Source organism: Solenopsis invicta, chromosome 1, assembly GCF_016802725.1.
Source record: "Solenopsis invicta isolate M01_SB chromosome 1, UNIL_Sinv_3.0, whole genome shotgun sequence".
NCBI lineage: Eukaryota > Metazoa > Arthropoda > Insecta > Hymenoptera > Formicidae > Solenopsis > Solenopsis invicta.
The window spans coordinates 16,417,975-16,444,644 of NC_052664.1; the positions used below are offsets into that span (position 1 = coordinate 16,417,975).

At 24.9% G+C, this 26,670-nt stretch overlaps 4 protein-coding genes across 15 annotated transcripts in view; 1 reads left to right on the forward strand and 3 right to left on the reverse strand.

Moving 5' to 3' along the window:
- The window catches only part of LOC120359144, a 325,906-nt gene that overhangs the window by 92,668 nt on the left and 206,568 nt on the right, over nt 1-26,670 (forward strand). The window lies entirely within an intron of this gene.
- The window catches only part of LOC105195935 (mannosyl-oligosaccharide 1,2-alpha-mannosidase IA), a 693,708-nt gene that overhangs the window by 82,850 nt on the left and 584,188 nt on the right, over nt 1-26,670 (reverse strand). The gene's annotated exons all lie outside the window — the stretch shown is intronic.
- LOC113003323 (odorant receptor 63a) lies at nt 48-25,930 on the reverse strand. Of its 10 annotated transcripts, none has more exons than XM_039455169.1 (17): nt 11,001-13,875; nt 9,344-9,463; nt 9,154-9,271; nt 7,751-7,948; nt 7,575-7,635; nt 7,134-7,250; nt 6,772-6,862; nt 6,485-6,630; nt 6,231-6,363; nt 4,187-4,306; nt 3,431-3,548; nt 2,975-3,236; nt 2,789-2,902; nt 2,286-2,376; nt 2,039-2,184; nt 1,844-1,976; nt 48-1,773 (listed from the first exon to the last, which is right to left on the reverse strand). In XM_039455169.1, exons 1-17 carry the CDS (start codon nt 11,184-11,186, stop codon nt 1,708-1,710), a joined length of 2,220 nt encoding a protein of 739 aa, XP_039311103.1. In that variant the 5' UTR covers nt 11,187-13,875; the 3' UTR covers nt 48-1,707. The 10 variants fall into 10 exon arrangements, with proteins under 10 accessions (XP_039311103.1, XP_039311098.1, XP_039311107.1 ...); XM_039455164.1 differs by having other exon boundaries at nt 7,575-7,638; XM_039455173.1 differs by lacking the exons at nt 7,134-7,250; nt 7,575-7,635; nt 7,751-7,948; ... (1 more) ...; nt 9,344-9,463; nt 11,001-13,875 and adding exons at nt 21,586-21,702; nt 22,823-23,084; nt 23,524-23,641; nt 23,715-23,834; nt 24,447-25,930.
- Nucleotides 20,084-21,591, reverse strand: LOC113003316. Its single transcript, XM_039455672.1, has 3 exons — nt 20,947-21,591; nt 20,705-20,837; nt 20,084-20,628 (listed from the first exon to the last, which is right to left on the reverse strand). Exons 1-3 carry the CDS (start codon nt 21,072-21,074, stop codon nt 20,581-20,583), a joined length of 309 nt encoding a protein of 102 aa, XP_039311606.1. The 5' UTR covers nt 21,075-21,591; the 3' UTR covers nt 20,084-20,580.

Sequence of the window (26,670 nt, forward strand, 5' to 3'; positions counted from 1 at the left end):
TGTACGATAATTAAAAATAAAAGAATGTAAACCAAATAATAGACTAATTTAATAATTTCCACTTGTTTTATTGCATCATAATTATTAGCTAATTAGCTGTAAGTAAAATCGATGATTATTTAATAATTGTAAGTAATCTTATTAATTTAGCAAAATAATCATATGTAAACGGTATATTACATAGACAAAAAAAAATTAAGTTGCCATACATAAAGATGCTATAATCTTAAACAAGTACGATAGTTCAAAGCTTACTTGTAATAAATTTAAAAATCTAATAGTAATAATATATAATATTCTTATGTACGTATGTCCTAGCGCGTGAGCGCGTGTTTGAGTCTGTACATGTATATACAGTAATAATATACGTATTCGAATTTCTCCCATATTATTTACTCCCTGCTTCCCTGTTATTTACAACTTTTCTTCACGCCTTGTTTTTTCACTAGTTTATATTTGCGTGAATACATGTGATTATGCGCAATGTGAGAAAAAAGTAACGCAAAAGTAAAAGTGATAAAAAATATGGAGAAAAAAATACAATAAACGATCCGGTTGTATATGAAATATGATAAATGCTACAAATAAAAAAGGTTACAGATTGACATCGATTAAACAAAGTATTTGATTTATTGCTTAAAAACGTTAATAAAAAAATAAACCAATAAATTTTTAACTTAAAAGAAATAAAAGATGAACAAAAAATTTTTAATAAGAATTGTTTTCTTTTATTTATTTAGTACCTATATAGTAATTTAAAACATTCTAAAAGCGTATAATACATTTACTAATGAAAATGTTTTGGCAACAATTTCAGTAATGAGCCATGTTATAACGTCATGTATTAATATGATATGAAGATGTTTTTGTTGATTGACAAAAATATTATGCCTAACGGAGAAGTATATATGGATGAGACTCGTTTAAAAGCTCCAACTTAATTATATCATGAATCAAAAAACATATTTTTATTTCTGAAATAAATAATGCACAATAAAATTATTAGTAACATTATAGATTCTATTATTTTATCGTTATACCTATGTATAAAAGAATTGCTTTAGTAAATAGAATAATATTGTAAATTCTTAATAATGTGCAACTGTAACTTCAAATTTTCAACATGATTATATTCATTTAAAGAAATTATTTGAATAATAATGACAGCATAATAATTGATGATTGCATTATAATAGAAACAAAAGAAAATTTACTTCATGATAATAACTACACTTCAGTTATAAAAGAACTTTTATTAAGAGGAGATATATTGTGCGTTTTAATAATCTTATATTCTTATCTCTTCAATGACATTATATTACAGCATAATACAATGAAAAACAATGTTTCATCACACATGAAAGGATACATCGTTATATCGATATATCGTTAATTGCATTAATAATCAATTAAAAAGTTTGAATCATAATAATAACAATGTAAACAATAAACAACATTTAATGCATTGAATAATGTGAATAAATAAATATCATATGGTTATGCGCAAAAATAACTAAACAATATACATATATATATATATTGGACAGACGCAATAAGAAAACTAAGGCATATAAGACATATAATGTAACAAACATATAAACGTTATAATATCTCGATAGTATATCTGTTATTTGTTATTTTATCCTTTGCCATCTCATACTTTGTTTTTAAACATTACAGCAAGTTGCCATCTCAGTAAGTGTATTGTTATGATAAATTATTATTTTGTACTGAACAAAGCACAGTAAAATAAGAGAGTGATGCACTCGCAAGCTGGAATAAATAATTGATTTTTTATACTTGCTAATCATTAACATTGTATAATTTAAAAAATTTTAATTACCGCTGTAAAGCCTTGTAATGATGGACTGTATAAGCCACCGACATCTACGTGATAACTTTTTATGGTTTTCTGCATGATAAATAATATTTGTTTTTGCGTCCTCAAAGGCGTATTGTACCATTGTATATTGCATCTTAAATTACAGAAATGTTATCATATGTATGTATGATATACTACTTTATTTGCATTTCTTACATCTTATTGTAGACTTCAGCATCGTGATCTATAAATTTCTGTCCAGCGTAATTAGTTGAGAACATATAGACAAAATGACAAAAGACATAGATAATAGATCTTATTAAATCATCCGTTGTGCTTGTCGACATTATTACTTGGAAGAGCTATCAAAAGAAGAAGCTTATTGTGACAGGTCAGTTTATTTTTCATGTTTTTGTGCACTATCGCATCTTATTTTATTTTTAGATAAAAATAGTTACATTACCAGATATAGATTTATGCTCGATGAAGACACTCCGAGCAATATTAAAGCCAAATAAGGTATCGCAAAAGTTGATTTAACATTTTCAGAAAATCTTAAAAAAATGCGAAATATATTTATGAAAAATCGTAGATTTGATCTTTTCTCTTGCAATAAAACAATTTTAAGGAGCTAAACAAATTATTAATTTTTAATCAAACGGTATATATGTATAGTCATCTGTATGCGAATTTAAAGGAATAAACGTTAAATTATTCGAATTAACGTAAAAGCATTTTATATTATTATATCATATGACAAATATGTAAAAATTGATAAAGTTATAAAAATTACGCATAGTTACTACTATATTATTTTTCCTGTAACAGATCTAAGAATTAAAAATAGACATTTTTATCTTTGTTATAATATAATTATATGCATAAAATTTAATATTATATTTTTATTCAAAAATACAAAAAATATGTATCAATATGTAACTTCAATGTATGTACTATGATACTGACTCAATTGCTCTCCTGTGACAGTTTACAGCAGTTACTACATTATTTTGAAAGGCACAATGCTTTTCCATGAATGTATTCGGCGCACTTTTATTGATTATACATTCCATACGATAACTATAAAAACAAAAACGTAAATGTAAAGGCAATATTATATATCCTTCATGCGATTGGATACGCGATATTTACCTAGTTATTTTAAATAATCCAAATGCGTGTATGGCAAGTATTAAACAAAATGTTTCAGTAGATAAAATTGTCATCGCAGCAACGATAAGGCCTATATCCATGTGAAATTGAATCGTTTGATAATATCTGTCCTGATCGAGAAAATATTCGACTTGAAATAGTAATTCGGTTTGCCGAGAATTGTTTAATGGCGCTATAATGTCAAGAAAACTTGGCACATGCTGATTGCAAATAACCGCGAATATACATACATAAATCAATGCTGAAATTGTCGAGCAATAAAAATAGATTGTTTCAGTATATAATATTTGATTATCACTATTATCAGTATTATCATATTTTTATATAATATTTTAAGGGTATTTAATTTAATAATATTAAGTTATAGATTTGAACAATATTACTAAACATGAAAAATGCTATGTCCACATTAACTGCATCAAAATATTCATTTACTTGCTAGACTCGTAGTAAATAGCTTTGCCACTTTTGCATATCGATGTATTATTTCAAGCTCGTTATTATCTTTCAAAGTGTTCCAATCATTTTGAATGTGTTGCATTAATTCTTTTACCTGTTATCGATAATAGATAAAAATGAAAAATGATGTAAATTTTCGTTGTTACTGTTTTCAAATAAAAGAAAAAAATTTTTTACAACTTTGTATTAAGAGGGAGATGGTTTAAACTATGAACAAAAACATCTATCTTTGTGTTGTATTTAATTGATCTTAAATATTATATTTATTATTAAAAGTGTGCAAATTTCCGAAATTTTCGGATAATTTGTTTGGATTCTGCCAAATCATCCAATTTCAGTTCGAATCATTGACTCTGAATCGTATTCGACAAATATAATTTCACCTAACTCGATTCAAACTTTTAATTCCTCTCACATCATTATTTATTGCTCGTTTTTTTATAATGATTTTATTTTAGATTTTTCTTCAAGAAAAAGTAAATGAGAAAAATGAATAAAATAACTAAATAAGGCAATATATGCATATATAAAATAACAATATATAGCAAAGTTTTTATATTTTTCATCGGTACACATCATTATTGTTTGTAAAAGCTTATGATTCTTACTTCTTCTTTTTCTGAATTATTTTCAGAATTAATCTGAATTTCTTGGCATTATGATATTATATATATATAATAATTTATATAATAATTTATAATAATTGTTAATAAATACTATTCCTATACTTACTTTTTTTGTGACAAAATAAAAAGTGACATATTTTACGGTAAATAACGTAAATGGCAAAGCGGACGATAAAACTCTTAAAATGAGATCCACATCGTATTTCATCGTAATCAATTTCATTAACTAAAAATTAAATACTTGATTACTGCATATATTTAAAGAAAATACTTAAATAAAATAATCAAAAAAGTTAATGGAGATGTTAAATTATTTATAATATATTGTATATGTATACGTATAATATGTAACGTTTAAAAATAATTTCAGCAAAAATCAACTAAAAATAAATACACAAGTGACTATCATTACCTGAGGAAATGTTACTGATATTAGAATAAACGATGATACAACGCATTGGATTTGTCTCAACGTAATGTAACGATGTGGCCACAAGCCAATTGTTGACAGAAAAATACGATTAAGTTTATAATAATCATCACCGTTAAAGTTCATTTTTTGCAATACTGGAAATATCTCTGGTCTCCCAGTTTATATTGTGTCTCAATGAGTTGTACATATTTCGTTTTAATTTCTAATATTTTTTCTACTACAATTTTTTATATCGCATATTGTAAGAAAGAAATGTTTCGAATAATAAATGATAGTATTATTTTTAAATTACTTATAACGGAGAGGAAAAAAGAAATAGATTAATTTTTTTTAACAAGAGAAAGTCTAAGTTCAACTGCTATAGATAAGTAGCAAATTATTAAAATGATCTACTGTGACGTTCAACTGTATATTGTTTTCAGAGGGGGATATTGTAATTTCTATTTCTCTTGCATTTCGTTTCGACGCAAGCGCAATTCGCTTATGGATTTGCTCTGTATGGACGAAGGGTCAGTATTGTATAGACAGTCAACGAGCGCAGACCAGAAAATAAGTTTAATGCTTCAATGTGATAATTTTATAGAAACAAGAGTGAAATAAAACTTGATTAAAATTTAAAAGTAAATTTCAAAAATGGTATTTAACTTGAAGACTGAAAACAAATAGTTTAAGTAAGTTATGACTTCATTTGTTTTTATTATTATTAACTTTTCGCAAGATACGTGAATAAAAGTAAAAAATTCAATCATGTGGTCCATGAGACCTTAAAATAAAAATCCTTTAGATTCAGTGTAATATTATTTTTTTTGTTATTCACAGAGGCGCTGCGTTTTTAAATAAAATTTTACGCTTTTAATGCAGTAAATCTTGCGTAAAGTTAAATAAATTATTTTATTTTAATAAAATTTATATTCCTTTGGTATATACGTAACTTGTTAAACAAAAAAAAAAATTAAGAATTAGTTAAGAACTTAGTTAAGAACTAGTTAAGAAATTAATAATATTAACACTTAATAATTGCGTTTTTGATACATATATTGTATTTAAAACTATTTCGTTCATATTTACATGCTGACAGTTATTAATATTAATTCAGACAGTAATTGAATACAATAAATATATAAATGATACACGAATAAGAAAAGGTATATTGATTTCGTGTTTAACTCAAATTGTCAGAGAGATTTGTCATTTCGTTAATATTATTCAAATTACAAAAGAAATTAATAAGTTGATGAGCTCAAATCTTATTAAATTTTTCTTTGGGGTTGAGCCTTTTTCTCTTTGTTCTTCTTTCTTTTTACAAACTCTCTTTAATTCACTTATTGTTAGAGTGGATGTCGGTTCGATTTAAGTTGCAGTCTTCGAGGCATCTTCAAACTATTAATTGGAATATATAATTTAGAAAAATATAATAATAATCATTAAAATAAAATTAAATGGGATAAAATAATTCGGAAAAAAGTTTTTTAAAATTTAAATTTTTCCTTAATTTATTAACTTTGTTGCTTATGACATTAGTTTTGTTAATATGATACTTTTTTATTTTTAAAATAATAAAGAAGTAGACTTTTGTGGCATTGGACACAATAATTACACAGAGTAAAGAACCATGAAGTACGAAACTATCATACTTAAACTCTAAAATAAAAAAATGTCTATACGATGTTTGATTAGCGATTCAATATGTTTCAATTAATATAATAAAATTTCTTACCCTGGCCAAACCTTCCAAACAGGGACTAAACATACCACCGGCATCGACTTTGTAACATTTTGTAGTCTTTTGCATTAAAAAGAGTATCAACTTTTGTGTTTTTATTGGGGCATTGTACCATTTTGTACTGCATCTACATAAATGCAAATACAATTATAATACAATAATATTATAAAAGTATATTTATAATAATTACGGGCTGTATAATTTGAAAAGAAACAAAGTAACGCAAAAAAATTAATTGTATAACTTACACCATACAATAGAACTCAGTATCATAATTTATAAATTCTTGTCCAGCAAAATTTGCTAAAGTTACATATATAATATGTATCATTATTAACAATATAGATTTAATAATTTCCAAAATTTCTTTCTCCGTTGTTATTATTCGAAATAGCTAAAAGCAACAGCTCATGAATTACATTAAAAAATTGATGCTTTTAAACAGATTTTTTCGAGAAATTTATAGAAAAATGCAATTAAATAAAATTTAATAAAATTTTAAAAAATTTTACGCTTTAAATGTTTCACTACTCACATAACATAAATTGATGCTCGCTGAACACACACCAATCACAAGTATGGCTAAATAGACTCGCCCAAAACTTGCTTCCAATAAGTCAGAAAATCTTTAAAAATTAAACGTTTTACGTTATTATTTCTTCATATAAAATGTTGAGATCAAATAAAATGTATAATATATTTTTAGAATTTTATTTCAAATTTAATTTAGTAAAAAATAATTTTAATTCTATGCATGCAAGGCCACATTCAGATCGAAATCAGTTTGAAAAAAATATGGATCAATATATGTTCATAATTACAATATGAAACATTTTTAAATTTTTCGCTAATATTATTGAGGCAGTTTTAATTAATAATATACCTTAAAATACTAACTCGATAGCTCTTCTATGGAAATCCACTGCAGCAATTATTCTGTCATGAGATATGGTATATCTTTTAGTTAGACACATATGTGGATTAATTCCGCTTAATATATTTTTTATGCGATAACTGGAAAAATTAAACTAATTCTATCACTATTTTAATAGATATTAATTACATACTGCAAATATTTAAATAATGAAAACAAATAAAATAAATGTTCTGCAGATATAAGTAATCTAAGAAAAAATATATTAAAAAGTACAAATAAAATTTATAAAATATTTTATAAAGATTTAATAATAATATATTATGTATAGTACTATAATATATATATTATTAACAATAAAATACTAAACAATAATTTAAACAATAAATTATTTAAAATAATTAAAATGTATATAACAATAGAAACAAACATATTATAACAATGTAAATCAATAATGTATTTACCTTGCAATTTTAAATAATCCGAAAGCATGTAAAGCATTTGTTAATGAAAACGATTCAGTAGCTGCTGTACAAGACATTGCAAACAAATTATTATAATAACATAACTGTAATAATTAAGGCCCGTATAATTTAAAATCAACAAAGTATTGCGAAAAAAAACCAATCGTATAACTTACCCCATACGACAATACTGAGTGTCAGTGCAATAGTTAAATATATAGATATGATATAAAAATATTTCTCAGGGTCGATAAAATATTCCGTAAGAATCATAAGTTTCCTCGGACGAGATACATTTAGAGGTATTATAATATTAAGAAAGACTGCAAGATATTGGGTAAACATGTGAAATATACAGAAAGTATATGCAGACACTGAAATGGTAAAAATATCGTTAATTCATTTAATTATACAATATTGTGTTATAATAATTTTAAATGGTATCATTAAATTTATTAGACCATCTTTATATAAATACTGTAATTATATTTTATTAAATTCGATTATTTTAGATTTAATGGAGTTAAATAAAATCTGTGTTTTCATTTTAATATGATATCTTAGAAACGAAACAGTTGATCACAATATAAAACATTTTATCAAGTAATTAAAATTATTTTTTTGCTTATCAATTCTTTGATTAATATTAACATAGTCTTGAATTTGAATTTAATTTTTTAAATCAGAAGTTGTATAAAACATTTGCCTTGTATTTAGATTATTCAATGATTTGTTTTTACTAATTTATATACTATAATTTATATAATAATACTTATTACAATTTGTAATTTACAAATAACTGACTCTATTAAATTTAAGGAAAAAAGGTCATGTAATCGGTCGAAAAAAGCTGATTTTCATAAATTTTTTTGTAGCATAAGATTTTTAATGAACTGTTCATAATTTTTCTCAAAAATATTTCTTATAATTTGTAAACGTAGAAAAAATTTTTTTAAACGGAATTAGTTCAAATATGCTGACGTAATGATTCTCGCTCTCCAAGTCCTGGTTTGTAAGGGGGTCAAATTGCGTACAATGCAGTATTTTTTATCTTATTCTGAAATAAAAAATTGAACAAATCTGTCTTTTTGTTAAAATTGCATCGGAAGAACCTAAATCCGATTGTAAATACTAAAATACTAAAATAAAAATTCTACGCAATTTTGAAAAAAGGAATGTCAAATTTTTGCATAAAATGTTCAGTTTTATCATATGAAAAAGATAGTTTGGATAATTATTCTTACAAATTTCTTAAGTTTACTCGGTGGAGAATTTAGTGAAAAATAAATATGTAACGTCTCAGCTATATTGATTAAATATTTTTTTAGATACATTGTAAGCCGCGCGCCGTTTTGAAAGATGTAATAGAAAAACGTGTTCAAAGTTTGAAACGCGCGTGACTATCTACTGGACGTGCACGTATGAACTTGTCTGTAGGATCGTTAATGTGTCGATCTCCAATATGAGAACTTGAAATTTGAATTCATGAAATGTTTCGGTACATATACATGCAATAAAGGAAAAATCGACTTTTACATGACATTCTCCCTTTAATAATCAAATATTTATAAACATTTACTTGTTAAAAATATTGTAAATAATTTTCCATAACTTCCGTGTTTGCTTATGATCTCGATTTCTTGTTTATCTTTCAAAATATCCCAGTTATACCGAACACGTCCTTGAAATTCTTTGATCTACTAATAAATATGACAACTATTATTATATTATATAATAGTTTACTTTTAATTAATTATTCTTAAACTTACATTATCAAAAACAGCATAAAATGTAATATACTTCACAAAGCAAATTATCAAAATAATATTGTAAGATAATATTTTTAAAACGATATCAGAACTGAATTTTGAGGTGTATAATTTTATCCACTGAAATGGTAGTAAATAGTAAAAAGATTATAATAAAATTATACAAAATAATATTTTTAATATTACAATATGTAATAAAAAATACGACCGCTAAAGTAGCCAAGAGTAGAAAGTTAAAAAAAAATTTACAAGTTTGATTAGTTCAATGTTTTTTTATAAAGTATTATACAGGGTGTTTATAAAGTCTGTTATTACATTCTAGATTTTGAAAATGATTCAAAATTATAAAATCCGAAATACAGGTTCGAAATTATTGAGGTTACTTCTCCTCTATTCCTAAAGGATACTCTAAAAGTATTCTAATTTAAAAGTTTTAATTGGAATTCCCCCTTATTGTAATATATTTTTGCAGTTTACTATTTACAAAAAAGATCGTACTAATAAAGCTTGTGTGTGTAGTGGTAAGTGTTATAATTAACAGTCTTATAATTAACAGTTTCTTTGCACTACTCGTTCATTGAATTCGTTGATCATTATCAATGTAAAATGTCTCAAATTTTCTTATTTCTTATTTTATTATTATATCCAACGCTCCAAAAATTTTTCTTTTTCATATTTCTTTACATCGTATGATTCTGCGCGGTCTAATACACCTATCAATGAAAAGAATTTAAAAAGATGGATATTTTTCATTCAATTGTTTTATAAGAATATTTAAAGTAAATAGTACAGTAACCATTTTTTGAAATTTGTTTTTTACGATAATTTCAATCTTTAACACAAAATAACTGAATCGATGCAAAACTTGGTTTTAAAGAAAAAATTTTCTTTCTTTATGAGCTTTTAAATTATACATTACAATATAAGGAGTTCCACTTTTTGATTTGTGATCTCCCTAGAATATTCCTTAAGGAAAGAGTAATTTCCCAACTCTCTTAAAAGAATAACCTCGAAATGATCGAACACATCATCGTTCATCATTCCAGCCTTTACGTAGTTCACTCCTGGACATAAGCCTCTTCCATCCCTCTCCATCTCTCTCTCTCTCTCTCTCTCTCTCTCTCTCTCTCTCCTCTCCCCAACTCGCTCTCTCTCTCACTCTCTCTCTCTCTCTCTCTCTCTCTCTCTCTCTCTCTCTCTCTCTCTCTCTCTCTCCTCTCCTCTCCTCAACTCGCTCTCTCTCTCACTCACTCTCTCTCTCTCTCTCTCTCTCTCTCTCTCTCTCTCTCCTCTCTCCTCTCCTCAACTCGCGCTCTCTCTCTCTCTCTCTCTCTCTCTCTCTCTCTCTCTCTCTCTCTCTCTCTCTCTCTCTCTCTCTTGTGCAACTTACATGCCTCTAAAAGTCGTCATTCTAACACATTTGTGGCCGGCTCGTGTTTCTCATAGACGCCCTCAGTCACCAGTACTAAAAGCGTTTTGTCCACCTCTTATCGATCGAACACATATTTTGCGATTTTTCATTATTTTTCATTGTTTTCAATATAAAGTTGGTAATAGACTTTATAAACACTCCGTACATATGAATCATACAGGGATAGCTCTTTCATATAATTGTATATATGTTACAGACATAGATTATATGGTAATACACAGATACCTGAGTAGTAAGTAATGATACCATTATCAATAGTGAAAATATAAAACGAAAACGTCTGCTTTTAGAATTATCGTATGGCCATAGACCAATTGCTGATAAAAGAATACGATTTATTCTGTAATATCGGTCTTCGGGAAACTCCATTTCAAACGACGGTTCAAGTATTACTGAGCACGGATAGTACATAGAATACTTTTTCTCTTCATATTGTGGTTTTTGAAAAATTTTTTTTTTCCTTAATTTTTCTGTAACACCTATTCACTATACAGAGTTAAGTTAAAAGTTAGTAATTTTTAAAATGCTTATAACCATGCATAAATAAAAAGGTAGATAAGATAATAATAAGAAGAAAATGCGCAACTTGTTTCTTTAAAGAAAATGCGTCTTTTTATATTCCATAAGTATTGTATCCCATTAAGAATGGCGAGCAGTAAAAAATAAATTATTATACTGTTCAGTGCATGGGCTATATTTTTTGTATTTCTCGTCTTTACACAAGCGGATGTGCAGTAGAATATAATGTTACTCCGGTAAAGCAGAAATCTTAACGCGTCAGATGAAGAATATGTTGTGACATTCTAACAGAAATATTACGTGTTTATAATTTATTATAAATAAAAAATTTTAGTGCTGTCATTAAAAATTATCATGTATTGCAATATTTTTTGAAAGAGAGAAATGAAAATATTAAGTTCAATGAGACAAAAACCATTGATTGAATTGCGTAGTGAAAAGATAGCAGTATATAAAATTTTTTTAAGGAACTTAACTGTTTTATAGAAATAGATTAACATTTATTTTTATGTAATTCTTATATAATATTTGATATATTCTTAATCCAAATGCAATTTTTTAAATTTCATATATTAAAAAAAGAATTAGTGATTTTTCTAGTTTTTGTTAAGAATAATTTGATTCGTAATCACATATTCTTGTAAAAGTCTATAGTGTGATTTATGATAAAAACTGGTCTTGCATGGGTGCCAAATGACATTTAAGCGAAATAGATAACTATACAAATTAATTATACAGGTAATTATGTAAATTTTAATTATTCGGCATTTTTTACTGCAATAACATTCTAAACAATCTTTTAAAAAATATCTAGCAAATAAAAAAACTGGAACTTTTCTACACTTAGCCTTTAAAAAATCTAATTACTTAGAACATTAATAGATCTTTTAAATTACGTTAATTAGTTTCCCATAAACAAAGTAAGTTAATAATTAATAAAATTACTTCAAAATAGTAGGCTAAATATTGTTAGATTATATAGGCAACCCGTGATTCACTGACTCATAATTGAAAATATAAAGTCACATGCAGAATATGTGATATTATGTTTTCGACTAAAAAAAAATCATATTAATATGTAATAAACGTTTTCAATTTTACAGTTTTATTTTTGCATTTTTACGTATTTTTTAAAAATTTAAATTAAAAAATGTAGTTTATAAAATTTAATTTTTATACATTATGTTGACGTATTTTATTGTCTTATTAGTATTAAGATAAAATTTTTTTATCCGTTTACTATATATACATGTTTCAATGAAATATATTTTATGTAATTAAGGAATATTAGAAGAAATAATTAAGAATGAATTTCAAGAGATGCAACTATCGATTTGACATGGACTTTATCAGATAGGAGAATATAAAAAGAAATTAAGATTTTTATCATGAGGGTAAAAACTATAACATATTACAAATTTAAGTAAATTAACTGATAACAATCAATTTTTCATAAGAATAGTGTGAGCTCTTCTTTCCAAAAAACGCAGATTTAAAAAAAATGCAATTATATAAAATTTTATGTTTTAAATGCCTTGCTGGGCACGTTAAGTAAATTGATGCTTGCCGAAAGCACACCTAGCATATATAAGATTAAATAGACTCGTCCAAAATTTACTTTCAATAAATCAGAAAATCTTATATAATAAAACATTTTGCGTTATTATTTCTTCAACAGATCAGTTAAAAAGAATAACTGTTTATAACATTATTTCAAAATACACTTTACGAGAATGCTGGCGACAAATTTATTTAATAAACTGAACGTAATATTTTTTATATAAAGCAATTATTTGTTGATTAATCAAAATTAAAAATACTTTGCCATAATAAAAGTATAAAATACTGCAGAGTAGAATCAACAATATCATATAAAAATAAAAAAAAAAAATAGAAAATTACAATTTTATTATCAACGTCTGTCATCGATTCGCGTCAATACACAAAAAATTTATCTTATAGAAGTTCTATACTTTATATGTATAAATAAGCAGAATTCCTACTTAGGATAACATACAGAAACAATATTACATTTCTACCAATAAATTAAAAACTTAAGAAAAAAGAAAAAAAATTTAAACTTTGTACAAAAATTTTTGAATGTATGCGTAAGTTTTCGATGTAATAGACTGTAGAGATGTGTTGATTGCATTGTTATTGCATGCACACATAAATTAAGTCGGTAAAACTAACCAGCATTCCCTTAAATTAAATTAATTCTTCCATGTGTGTAAGATCATATTTAGATAATTTGACATAAATATTGTAAATATTGGTAATTTTGATAAAAACGATCATTTTAAACTCTCACCAATATTATTCATTTATTAGACATTTTTACTTAAGTAATGCCTCCAACGCATCGTCAAGTATTAATATGATATATAATTGAGGAAAATATAATAATAATCTTATTACATTATTTTTATTAACATGATTTTCTGTTTTTAAAATAATAATAAAATAGATTTTTGTAGATCTGGTCATATTAATTACACCGAGTGAAGAACCATAAAGTACGAAACCGTCATACTTAAACTCTAAAATAAAAAATATTTATACGATGATTGATTAACGAATCGATATGTTTCAATTAATTTTAATAAAATTTCTTACTGTGGCCAAACCTTCCAAACAGGGTCTAAACATACCACCGGCATCAACTTTGTAACATTTTGTAGTCTTTTGTATTAAAAAGAATATCAACTTCTGGGTTTTTACTGGGGCATTGTACCATTCTGTATTGCATCTATATAATTGCAAACAAAATATTATATAGTATAATTATAATAATTACAGATCGTGTAATTTGAAATAAAATAAAGTATTGCGAACAAAATCCAGTCATATAACTTACACAGTACGATAGAACTGAGTATCATTATTTATAAACTCTTGTCCAGCAAAATTTGCTAAAGTTATATATATAATATGTACTATTATTAGGTATATAGATTTAATAATTTCCAACATTTCTTTCTCCATTGTTATTATTCTAGATAACTAGAAGCAACAGCTTATTAATTATATGAAAAAACTAATACTTTTAAATAAATTTTTTTCAAAAAATTTATAAAAAAATGCAATTAAATAAAATTAAACAAAATTTTACGTTTTAAATGTTTCGCTACTCACGTTAAATAAATTGATACTTGCAGAACACACACACATCACAAATAAACCTAAATAGGCTTGCCCAAAACTTGCTTTTAATAATTCAGAAAATCTTATAGAATAAAATGTTTTACGTTATTATTTTTTCAATTAAAATGTTGAGACCAAATAAAATGTATAATAATTTTTTAGAATGTTATATTAAATTTTGTTTAATAGACAGTAATTTTAATTCCATGCATACAAGACCAGATTTAAATCAAAGTCAGTTTGAAAAAATATTGTATCGATTGATATATGTTCATAATTACAATATGAACAACCATTTTTAAATCTTTCGCCAATACTAGTTAGGAAATTTTACCTTAATAACGTATACCTTAAAATACTAACTCGATGGCTCTTCTATGGAAATCTACCGCAGCGATTATTCTGTTATGAGATATGGCATATCTTTTAGTTAGACACATATGTGGATTAATTCCGCTTAATACATTTTTTATACGGTAACTGGAAAGATTAAATTAAATTTTATTACTATTTTAATAGATATTAATTACATATTGCAAATATTTAAATAATAAAAACAAATAAAATAAAAGTTCTGCAAAGTAGTTTAAGAAAAAATATACTTACATATAAATGTAAGAAGTACAAGTAAAAAAATATTTTATGAAGCCTTAATAATAATATATTATGCACATTACTAACGATATTATACATGGTGATTCAAATCGCTCGCGACAACCGGCACGTACGTATTCTTCAAGAAAAATTGAGTTGAAAATGTTAATAACAAAACGTTGATGAATCAATAGTTTTTAAATGATGAACATTTGAAAATATCCAATCACAGGGCGAGATGGCCAATCAAGGGCGGCGCAACCAAGCGATTTCTTCACTGCATTCCTCACATTCTCTATCATATTGTAATTTAGATTTTCGTTCATTTAATTTTCTAAATATAAAATATGTATTTACATTAAATGCAAATTTCAAATCTAAATTTGTTCTAATATTGTTTTTGATAGAAATTTTGACAAAGAAGTTCTAGAAATGTTTGTTGATTGAAGCTTTTAATATTATTTGATCAGATAATTTAATTAATACTGGTTTTATTTATTAATTTATTTGTTTACACATAAAATGTATTTTAAAAACACACATTGTTTATTCATATAAATGATGTGTGTTTTTAAAATACATTTAACAAATTTGCAATTGACTTTACTTTTTGTTCATTAAACTGAATTCGAGATGTTTATAAAGATTTTACGGAACCTTTACAATACTTGAAGTTTGGCACCGTGTTGTTTAATGGTATCCGTCAAATTTTGATCTGTTTGGTCGCTTGGTTGCGCCGCAGCGCAGCTCTTGACAGCGTGAACATCACGTCCTGTGGTTAGATATTTCCAAACGATCACCATTTAAAAACTATTGACCTTTGAACATTTTACTATTAACCTTTTTAAACTCAATTTTTCATGAGAAATACGTACGCGCTGGCTGTCGCGAGCAACCTGAATCACTCTTATATACTACTATAGATAAAATGCTAAACATTATTTTAAAAAACACAACCATTTAAAATAATTGAAATGCATGTAACAATAGAAATCTGTGTAAACAAACATATTACAAATATTGATAACGCATTTACCTTGCAATTTTAAATAATCCGAAAGCATGTAAAGCATTTGTTAATGAAAACGATTCAGTAGCTATTATACAAGACATTCCAATAATCAGTGCAAAAGTTAAATATATAGATATGATATAAAAATATTTTTCATGATCGATAAAATATTCCGCAGGAAACATAAGTTTCTTCGGACGAGATACATTTAAAGGTATTATAATATTAAGAAGAACTGCAAGATATTGAGTAAAAATGTAGAATATAGAGAAAGAATATATAGACACTGAAATGGTAAAAATATCATTAATTTATTTAATTATATAATATTATGTTATAATAATTCTAAATTCATTATACTTTTTAGATCATTTTCATATAAATACTGTAATTATATCTTACTCAATTCGATTATTTTAGATGTAATGAAATTAAATAAAATTTGTGTCTTTATTTTAATATGATATGTTAGAAACAAAACAGTTGGCCACAATATAAAACATTTTACCAAGTAATTAAAATTATTTTTTTTCAGTTATCAATTCTTTGATTAATATTAACATGTTATTTAAATCAAAATTAATTTTTTGGGGAAATTATATAAAACATTTCCCTTGTATTTAAATTATTCAATAATTTGTTTTTACTAATTGATAAACTATAATATATAATAATACTTATTATAAATAACTAATACTATCAAATTTAATAATGAAATATTTATACGTTTACTTATTATAAATATTGTAAATAATTTTCCGTATCTTCCCTGTTTACATATAATCTCGTCTTCTCGATTATCTTTCAAAGCGTCCCAGTTATTTCGAACACGTTCTCGAAATTCTTTAATCTACTAATAAATATGATAATTATTATTGTGTAAAATAGTACTTTATTTTTAATATATTACTGTTGATCTTACGTTTTCAAAAACAGCATAAAATGTAATACATTTTATAGGACAAAAGATTAAAATAAGATTGACAGATAATATTTTTAAAACAAGATCAGGACTGTATTCTGAGGTAAACAATTTTATCCACTAGAATGATTATAGTAAATAGTAAAAAGATTATAATAAAATTAGGCAAAATAATATTTTTAATATTATAATATGTAATAAAAAATACGATCGCTAAAATAGCCAAAAGTAAAAAATAAAAAAAAATTATATATTTGTATTAGTTCAATGTTATTTCATAAAGTATTGTAAAGTGTGCTTATAAAGTTTGTTACCACTTTCTAGACTTTGAAAATGGTTCAAAATTATAAAATCCAAAATACAGGTTTGAAACTTGATCCCTCCTGTATTCCTAAGAGATACTCTAAGAGTATTTTAATTTTTAAAAATTTTAAATGGAATCCTCCCTTAATGTAGCCTATTTTTCCAATTTACTCTTTACGAAAGAGGTAATACTAACAAAACTGGTGTGCGTAATTTGTCTTATAATTAACAGTTTTTTGCACTACTTGCTCATTGAATTTGTTGATCATTATCAATGTATCTCAAATTTTTTTATTTATTTTTTATTGTTATATCCAAGTTGGTAATGGACTTTATAAACACTATTTATATGATTAATACAGGGGTAGTTCTATCATAAAATTGTATATATATTACATACGTAAATTATATTATAATACACACATACCTGAGCACAGATTAATGATACCATTATCAATAGTGAAAATATCAAACGAAAACGTCTGCTTTTAAAATTATCGTATGGCCATAGACCAATTGCTGATAAAAGAATACGATTTATACCGTAATATCGGTCTTCGGGAAACTCCATTTCAAACGACGGTTCAAGTATTACTGAGCACGGATAGTATATAGAATATTTTTTCTCTTCATATTTTCTCTTCATGGTTTTCAAAATTTTTTTTTCTTAATTTTTCTGTAACACTTATTCACTATACAGAGTTAAGTTAAAACTTAGTAATTTTTAAAGTGCTTATAACCATGCATAAATAAAAAGGTAGATAAGATAATAATAAGAAGAAAATGCGCAACTTGTTTCTTTAAAGAAAGTGCGTCTTCTTATATTCCATAAGTATTGTATCCCATTAAGAATGACGAGCAGTAAAAAATAAATTATTATACTGTTCGGTGCATGGGCTATATTTTTTGTATTTCTTGTCTTTACATAAGCGGATGAGCAGTAGAATATAGTGTTACTCTGGTAAAGCAAAAATCTTAACAGGTCAGATAAAGCATACGTTGTGACATTCTAACAGAAATATTACGCCTTTATGATCTATTAAAAAAAAAATCTTTAGTGCTGTTATTAGAAACTATCATGTATCGCAATATTTTTAGAAAGAGAGAAATGCCAAAATTAAGTTCAATGAGACGAAAATCATTGATTGAATTGCGTAGTGAAAAGATAGCAGCTTTATGAAACTTTATGAAGATCTTAACTGTTTTATTAGAATAGATTAACATTCATTTTTATGTAATTTTTTTATAATATTTGGTATATTCTTAATCCAATATTCGCTTTTTTAAATTTCATATATTAAAAAAGAATTGGTGATTTTTCTAGTTTTTGTTAAAAATAATTTGATTTGAATCACATATTCTTGTGAAAGACTGTAGTGTGATTTATGATAAAAACTGGTCTTGCATGGGTGCCAAATGACATTTAAACAAAATAGGTAATTATATAAATAATTAAAAATTTTAATAATTAGTCGGCATTTTTTATTGTAAAAACATTCTAAACAATTTTTAAAAAAATCTGTAACAAATAAAAAAAAAACTGGAACTTTTCTACATTTAGCCTTTAAAAAATATGATTACTTAAAACAATAATAGATCTTTTAAATTACGTTAATTGTTTTCCCATAAACAAAATAAGTTAATAATTAATAAAATTAATTCAAAATATTAGGATAAATAATGTTAGTTTAGATAGGCAACCCGTGATTCACTGACTCATAGTTGAAAATATAAAATCACATGTACATGCAGAATATGTCATATTATGTTTTCGGCTATAAAAAAATCACATTAATATGTAATAAATATTTTCAGTTTTACAGTTTTATTTTTGCATTTTTACGTATTTTTTAAGAATTTAAATTAAAAAATGTAGTATATTACATTAATAGGTATACATATATAAAATTTAATTTTTATACATTATGTTGACATATTTTATATTCTTATTAGTATTAAGATATACATATTTTTATCATTTATTATATATACATGTCTTAATAAAATATATTTTATGTAATTAAAAAAATATTAAAAGAAGTAATTAAGAATAAATTTCAAGAAATGCGACTATCGATTTAACATAAAAATTTTTTCAGATAGGAGAATGTAAAGAGAAATTGAGATTTTTATCATGAATGTAAAAACTATAACATATTCAAGTAAATTAACTGATAACAGTTTTTCATAAGAATCGTGTGAGCTCTTCTTTCCAAAAAAATACAGATTAAAAACAATGCAATTAAATAAAATTTTATGTTTTAAATGCCTTGCTGGGCACGTTAAGTAAATTGATGCTTGCCGAAAGCACACCCAGCACATATAAGATTAAATAGACCCGTCTAAAATTTGCTTTCAATAAGTCAGAAAATCTTATATAATAAAACATTTTACGTTATTATTTCTTCAACAGATCAGTTAAAAAGAATAACTGTTTAGAACATTATTTCAAAATATACTTTACGAGGATGCTAGCGACAAATTTATTTAACAAACTAAAAGCAATATTTTTCATATAAAGCAATTACTTGTTGATTAATCAAAATTAAAAATACTTTGCCACAATTAAAGTATAAAATAATGCAGAGTAGAATCATCAATCTCAGATAAAAATAAAAAAAAAGATAAGAAATTACAATTTTGTTATCAACATCTGTCGTCAATTCGTGACAATACACAAAAAAAATTATCTTATAGAAGTTCTATACTTTGTATGTATAAATAAGCAGAATTCCTACTTAGGATAACATACAGAAATAATGCTATATTTTTACGAATAAATTCAAAGCTTAAGAAAACCGAGAAAAAAATTTAAACTTTGTACGAAAATTTTTGTATTTATGCTTAAGTTTTTGATGTAATAGATTGTACAGATGTGCTGATTGCATTATTATTGCATGCACACATAAACTAATTCGGTAAAACTAACCAACATTTTCTTAAATTCAATTAATTCTTTCATGTGTGTAAGAGCATATTTAGATAATTTGACATAAATGTTTAAATATTCATTATTTCGATACAATTATTTTAAACGCTCACCAATATTTTTTATTTATTAGCCATTTTTACTTAAGTAATACCTTCAATGCATCGTCAAGTATTAATTGGAATATATAATTGAGGAAAATATAATAATAATCATTAATAAAAATTTAAATAAGATTATACATACAATAGCAAAACGTCTTTTAAAATTTAAATTGTTCGTAATGTATAACCTTTGTTGCTTATTACATTATCTTTACTAATATACTTTTTTGTTTTTAAAATAATAATAAAATAGACTTTTGTAGCTCTGGGCACATTAATTACACAGAATGAAGAACCATAAAGTACGAAACCGTCATACTTAAACACTAAAATAAAGAATGTTCATAAGATGATTGATTAACGAATCGATACGTTTCAATTAATTTTAATAAAGTTTCTTACTGTAGCCAAACCTTCCAAACAGGGACTAAACATACCACCGGCATCAACTTTGTAACATTTTGTAGTCTTTTGTATCAAAAAAAGTATCAACTTTTGAATTTTTATTGGGGCATTGTACCATTCTGTATTGCATCTATATAATTGCCAATAAAATATTATAATAGTATAATTATAATAATTACAGATCGTGTAATTTGAAATGAAATAAAGTATTGCGAACAAAATTCAGTCATATAACTTACACCGTACGATAGAACTGAGTATCATTATTTATAAACTCTTGTCCAGCAAAATTTGCTAAAGTTATATATATAATATTTATCATTATTAACAATATAGATTTAATAATTTCCAAAATTTCTTTCTCCATTGTTATTATTCTAGATAACTAGAAGAAACAACTCATCAATTATATGAAAAAACTGATACTTTTAAATAGATTTTTTTCAAGAAATTTAAAAAAAAATGCAATTAAATAAAATTAAATAAAATTTTACGTTTTAAATTTTTCGCTACTTACGTTAAATAAATTGATACTTGCTGAACACAAACCAATCACAAATAAACCTAAATAGGCTCGCCCAAAACTTGCTTTCAGTAATTCAGAAAATCTTATAGAATAAAATGTTTTATGTTATTATTTCTTCAATTAAAATGTTGAGGCCAAAGAAAATGTATATTAATTTTTTAGAATGTTATTTTAAATTTAATAGACAGTAATTTTAATTCCGTGCATACAAGACCAGATTTAAATCAAAGTCAGTTTGAAAAAATATTGTATCGATTGATATATGTTCATAATTACAATATGAACAATCATTTTTAAATCTTTTGCCAGTTAGGTAATTTTACTTTAATAACGTATACCTTAAAATACTAACTCGATGGCTCTTCTATGGAAATCCACCGCAGCGATTATTCTGTTATGAGATATGGTATATCTTTTAGTTAGACACACATGTGGATCAATTTCGCTTAATACATTTTTTATACGGTAACTGGAAAGATCAAACTAAATTTTATTACTATTTTAAAAGATATTAATTACATATTGCAAATATTTAAATAATAAAAACAAATAAAATAAATGTTCTGCAAATATAAGTAGTTTAAAAAAATATACTAATTGTAAAAAGTACAAGTAAAATATTTTATAAAGCCTTTATAATAATATATTGTGCACACTACTAACAATATTATACAGGATAATTCAGGCCGCTTGCGATAGCTGGTACGTACATATTTCTCAAGAAGAATTGAATTAAAAATGTTAATAACAAAATGTTGTGGGATTAATAGCGTGTAAATAGTGTTTGAAAATATTTAACCACAGGCGGAATGATCGCGCCGTCAAGGGCGGCGCAACCAAGCGATTTCTTCACTGCATTCTTCACTTTCTCCATCATATTGTAATTTGGATTTTCGTTCATTTTATTTTCTAATTATAGAATATTTATTTATATTAAATGCAAATTTCAAATGTAAATTTGTTCTAATATTGTTTTTGATAGAACTTTTGACAACGAAGTTCTAAAAATGTTTGTTGACTGAAGTTTTTAATATTATTTGATCAGATAACTTAATTAATATTGGTTTTATTTAATAATTTATTTGTTTACACATAAAATGTACTTTAAAACACGCATTTTTTACTCATATAAATGATGTTTTAACAAATTTGCAATTGACTTTACTTTTTGTCAATTATACTCAACTTAAGATGTTAATAAATATTTCACTGAACCTTTACAACACTTAAAGTTTGGCACGGTGTTGTTTAACGATATCCGTCAAAGTTTGGCCCGGCTGGTCGCTTGGTTGCGCTGCGGCGCAGCCCTTGGCAGTGTGAACATTACGTCCTGTGGTTTGATATTTTCAAACGCTCAATATTTAAAAAATTGCCCCTTGAACATTTTGCTATTAACCTTCTTAAACTCAATTTTTCATGAGGAATACGTACGCGCTGGCTGTCGCGAGCGACCTGAATATACTAGTACAAATAAAATGCTAAACATTATTTTAAAAAGTACAACCATTTAAAATAATTGAAATGCATGTAACAATAGAAATGTGTGTAAATAAACATATTACAAATATGTAAATTGGTAATACATTTACCTAGCAATTTTAAACAATCCGAAAGCATGTAAAGCATTTGTTAATGAAAACGATTCAGTAGCTGCTATACAAGACATCGCAATAATCAGTGAAAAAGTTAAATATATAGATATGATATAAAAATATTTCTCATGATCGATAAAATATTCCGCAGGAAACATGAGTTTCCTTGGACGAGATACATTTAAAGGTATTATAATATTTAGAAGGATTGAAAGATATTGAGTAAAAATGTAGAATATAGAGAAAGAAGATGCAGACACTAAAATGATAAAAATATCATTAATTTATGTAATTATATAATATTATGTTATAATAATTCTAAATTCATTACATTTTTTAGATCATTTTCATATAAATACTGTAATTATATCTTACTCAATTCGATTATTTTAAATTTAATGGAATTAAATAAAATTTGTGTCTTTAATTTAATATGATATGGTAGGAACAAAACAGTTGGCCACAATATAAAACATTTTATCAAGTAATTAAAATTATTTTTTCGGTCATCAATTCATTGATTAAAATTAACATGTCCTTTAAATCAAATTTAATTTTTTTTGGAAATTGTATAAAATATTTGTCTGTATTTAGATTATTTAATAATTTTTTACTAAGTTATATACTCTAATATATAATAATACTTATTATAAATAAGTAATACTATTGAATTTAATAATCAATTATACGACGTTTACTCATTATAAATATTGTAAATAATTTTCCGTATCTTCCCTGTTTACATATAATCTCGTCTTCTCGATTATCTTTCAAAGCGTCCCAGTTATTTCGAACACGTTCTCGCAATTCTTTAATCTGCTAACAAATATGATAATTATTATTGTGTAGAAATAGTACTTTATTTTTAATATATTACTGTTGATCTTACATTTTCAAAAACAGCATAAAATGTAATACACTTTATAGGACAAAAGATTAAAATAAGATTGACAGGTAATATTTTTAAAAGAAGATCTGAACTGTATTCTGAAGTAAACAACTTTATCCACTGAAATGATTTTAGTAAATAGTAGAAAGATTATAATAAATTTATGCAAAATAATATTTTTAATATTATAATATGTAATAAAAAATACGATCGCTAAAATAGCCAAAAATAAAAAATAAAACAAAATTATATATTTGTATTAGTTCAATGTTATTTCATAAAGTGTTGTACAGTGTGCTTATAAAGTCTGTTACCACCTTCTAGACGTTGAAAATGGTTCAAAATTATAAAATCCAAAATACAGGTTCAAAACTTGATCCCTCTTCTATTCCTATGGGATACTCTCAGAGTATTTCAATTTTTAAAAATTTCAAATGGAATTCCGCCTTAATGAAGTCTACTCTTCCAATTTACTATTTACGAAAAAGGTAATACTAACAAAACTGGTGTGCGTAATTTGTCTTATAATTAACAGTTTTTTTGCACTACTTGCTCATTGAATTTGTTGATCATTATCAATGTATTTCAAATTTTTTTATTTCCTTTTTTATTGTTATACCCAAGTTGGTAATGGACTATATAAACACTGTTTATATGATTAATACAGGGGTAGTTCTATCATAAAATTGTATATATATTACATACGTAAATTATATTATAATACACAGATACCTGAGCACAGATTAATGATACCATTATCAATAGTGAAAATATAAAACGAAAACGTCTGCTTTTAGAATTATCGTATGGCCATAGACCAATTGCTGATAAAAGAATACGATTTATACCGTAATATCGGTCTTCGGGAAACTCCATTTCAAACGATGGTTCAAGTATTACTGAGCACGGATAGTATATAGAATATTTTTTCTCTTCATATTGTGGTATTCAAAATTTTTTCTTCTTAATTTTTCTGTAACACTTATTCACTATACAGAGTTAGGTTAAAAGTTAGTAATTTTTAAAATACTTATAACCATGCATAAATAAAAAGGTAGATAAGATAATAATAAGAAGAAAATGCGCAACTCGTTTCTTTAAAGAAAGTGCGTCTTCTTATATTCCATAAGTATTGTATCCCATTAAGAATGACGAGCAGTAAAAAATAAATTATTATACTGTTCTATGCATGGGCTATATTTTTTGTATTTCTTGTCTTTACATAAGCGGATGTGCAGTAGAATATAGTGTTACTCCGGTAAAGCAGAAATCTTAACGCGTCAGATAAAGAATATGTTGTGAAATTCCAATAGAAATATTACGCCTTTATGAACTATTAAAAATAAAAAATTTTTGTGCTGTCATTAAAAACTATCATATATCGCACTATCATGTATCGCAATATTTTTAGAAAGAGAGAAATGCCAAAATTAAGTTCAATGAGACGAAAATCATTGATTGAATTGCGTAGTGAAAAGATAGCAGCTTTATGAAACTTTTTGAAGATCTTAACTGTTTTATTAGAATAGATTAACATTCATTTTTATGTAACTTTTTTATAATATTTGATATATTCTTAATCCAATATTTGATTTTTTAAATTTCATATATTAAAAAAGAATTGGTGATTTTTCTAGTTTTTGTTAAAAATAATTTGATTTGTAATCACATATTCTTGTGAAAGTCTGTAGTGTGATTTATGATAAAAACTTGTCTTGCATGGGTGCCAAATGACATTTAAACAAAATAGGTAATTATATAAATAATTAAAAATTTTAATAATTAGTCAGGCATTTTTTATTGTAAAAACATTCTAAACAATTTAAAAAAAAATCTGTAGCAAATAAAAAAAAACTGGAACTTTTCTCTATTTAGCCTTTAAAAAATATGATTACTGAGAACAATAATAGATCTTTTAAATTACGTTAATTGTTTTCCCATAAACGAAATAGGTTAATAATTAATAAAATTACTTCAAAATATTAGGATAAATAATGTTAGTTTAGATAGGCAACCCGTGATTCACTGACTCATAGTTGAAAATATAAAATCACATGTGCATGCAGAATATGTCATATTATGTTTTCGACTATAAAAAAATCACATTAATATGTAATAAATGTTTTCAGTTTTATTTTTGCATTTTTACGTATTTTTTAAGAGTTTAAATTAAAACATGTAGTCTATTACATTAATAGGTATATATATATAAAATTTAATTTTTATACATTATGTTGACATATTTTATTTTCTTATTAGTATTCAGATATACATTTTTTTATCCATTTATTATATATACATGTCTTAATAAAATATATTTTATGTAATTAAAAAATATTAAAAGAAGTAATTAAGAATAAATATCAAGATATGCGACTATCGATTTAACATAAAAACTTTTTCAGATAGGAAAATGTAAAGAGAAATTGAGATTTTTATCATGAATGTAAAAACTGTAACATATTACAAATTCAAGTAAATTAACTGATAACAATCAATTTTTCATAAGAATCGTGTGAGCTCTTCTTTCCAAAAAAATACAGATTAAAAAAAAATGCAATTAAATAAAATTTTATGTTTTAAATACCTTGCTTGGCACGTTAAGTAAATTGATGCTTGCCGAAAGCACACCCAGCACATATAAGATTAAATAGACCCGTCTAAAACTTACTTTCAATAAATCAGAAAATCTTATATAATAAAACATTTTACGTTATTATTTCTTCAACAGATCAGTTAAAAAGAATAACTGTTTAGAACATTATTTCAAAATATACTTTACGAGGATGCTAGCGACAAATTTATTTAACAAACTAAACGTAATATTTTTCATATAAAGCAATTACTTGTTGATTAATCAAAATTAAAAATACTTTGCCACAATTAAAGTATAAAATAATGCAGAGTAGAATCATCAATCTCATATAAAAATAAAAAAAAAGATAAGAAATTACAA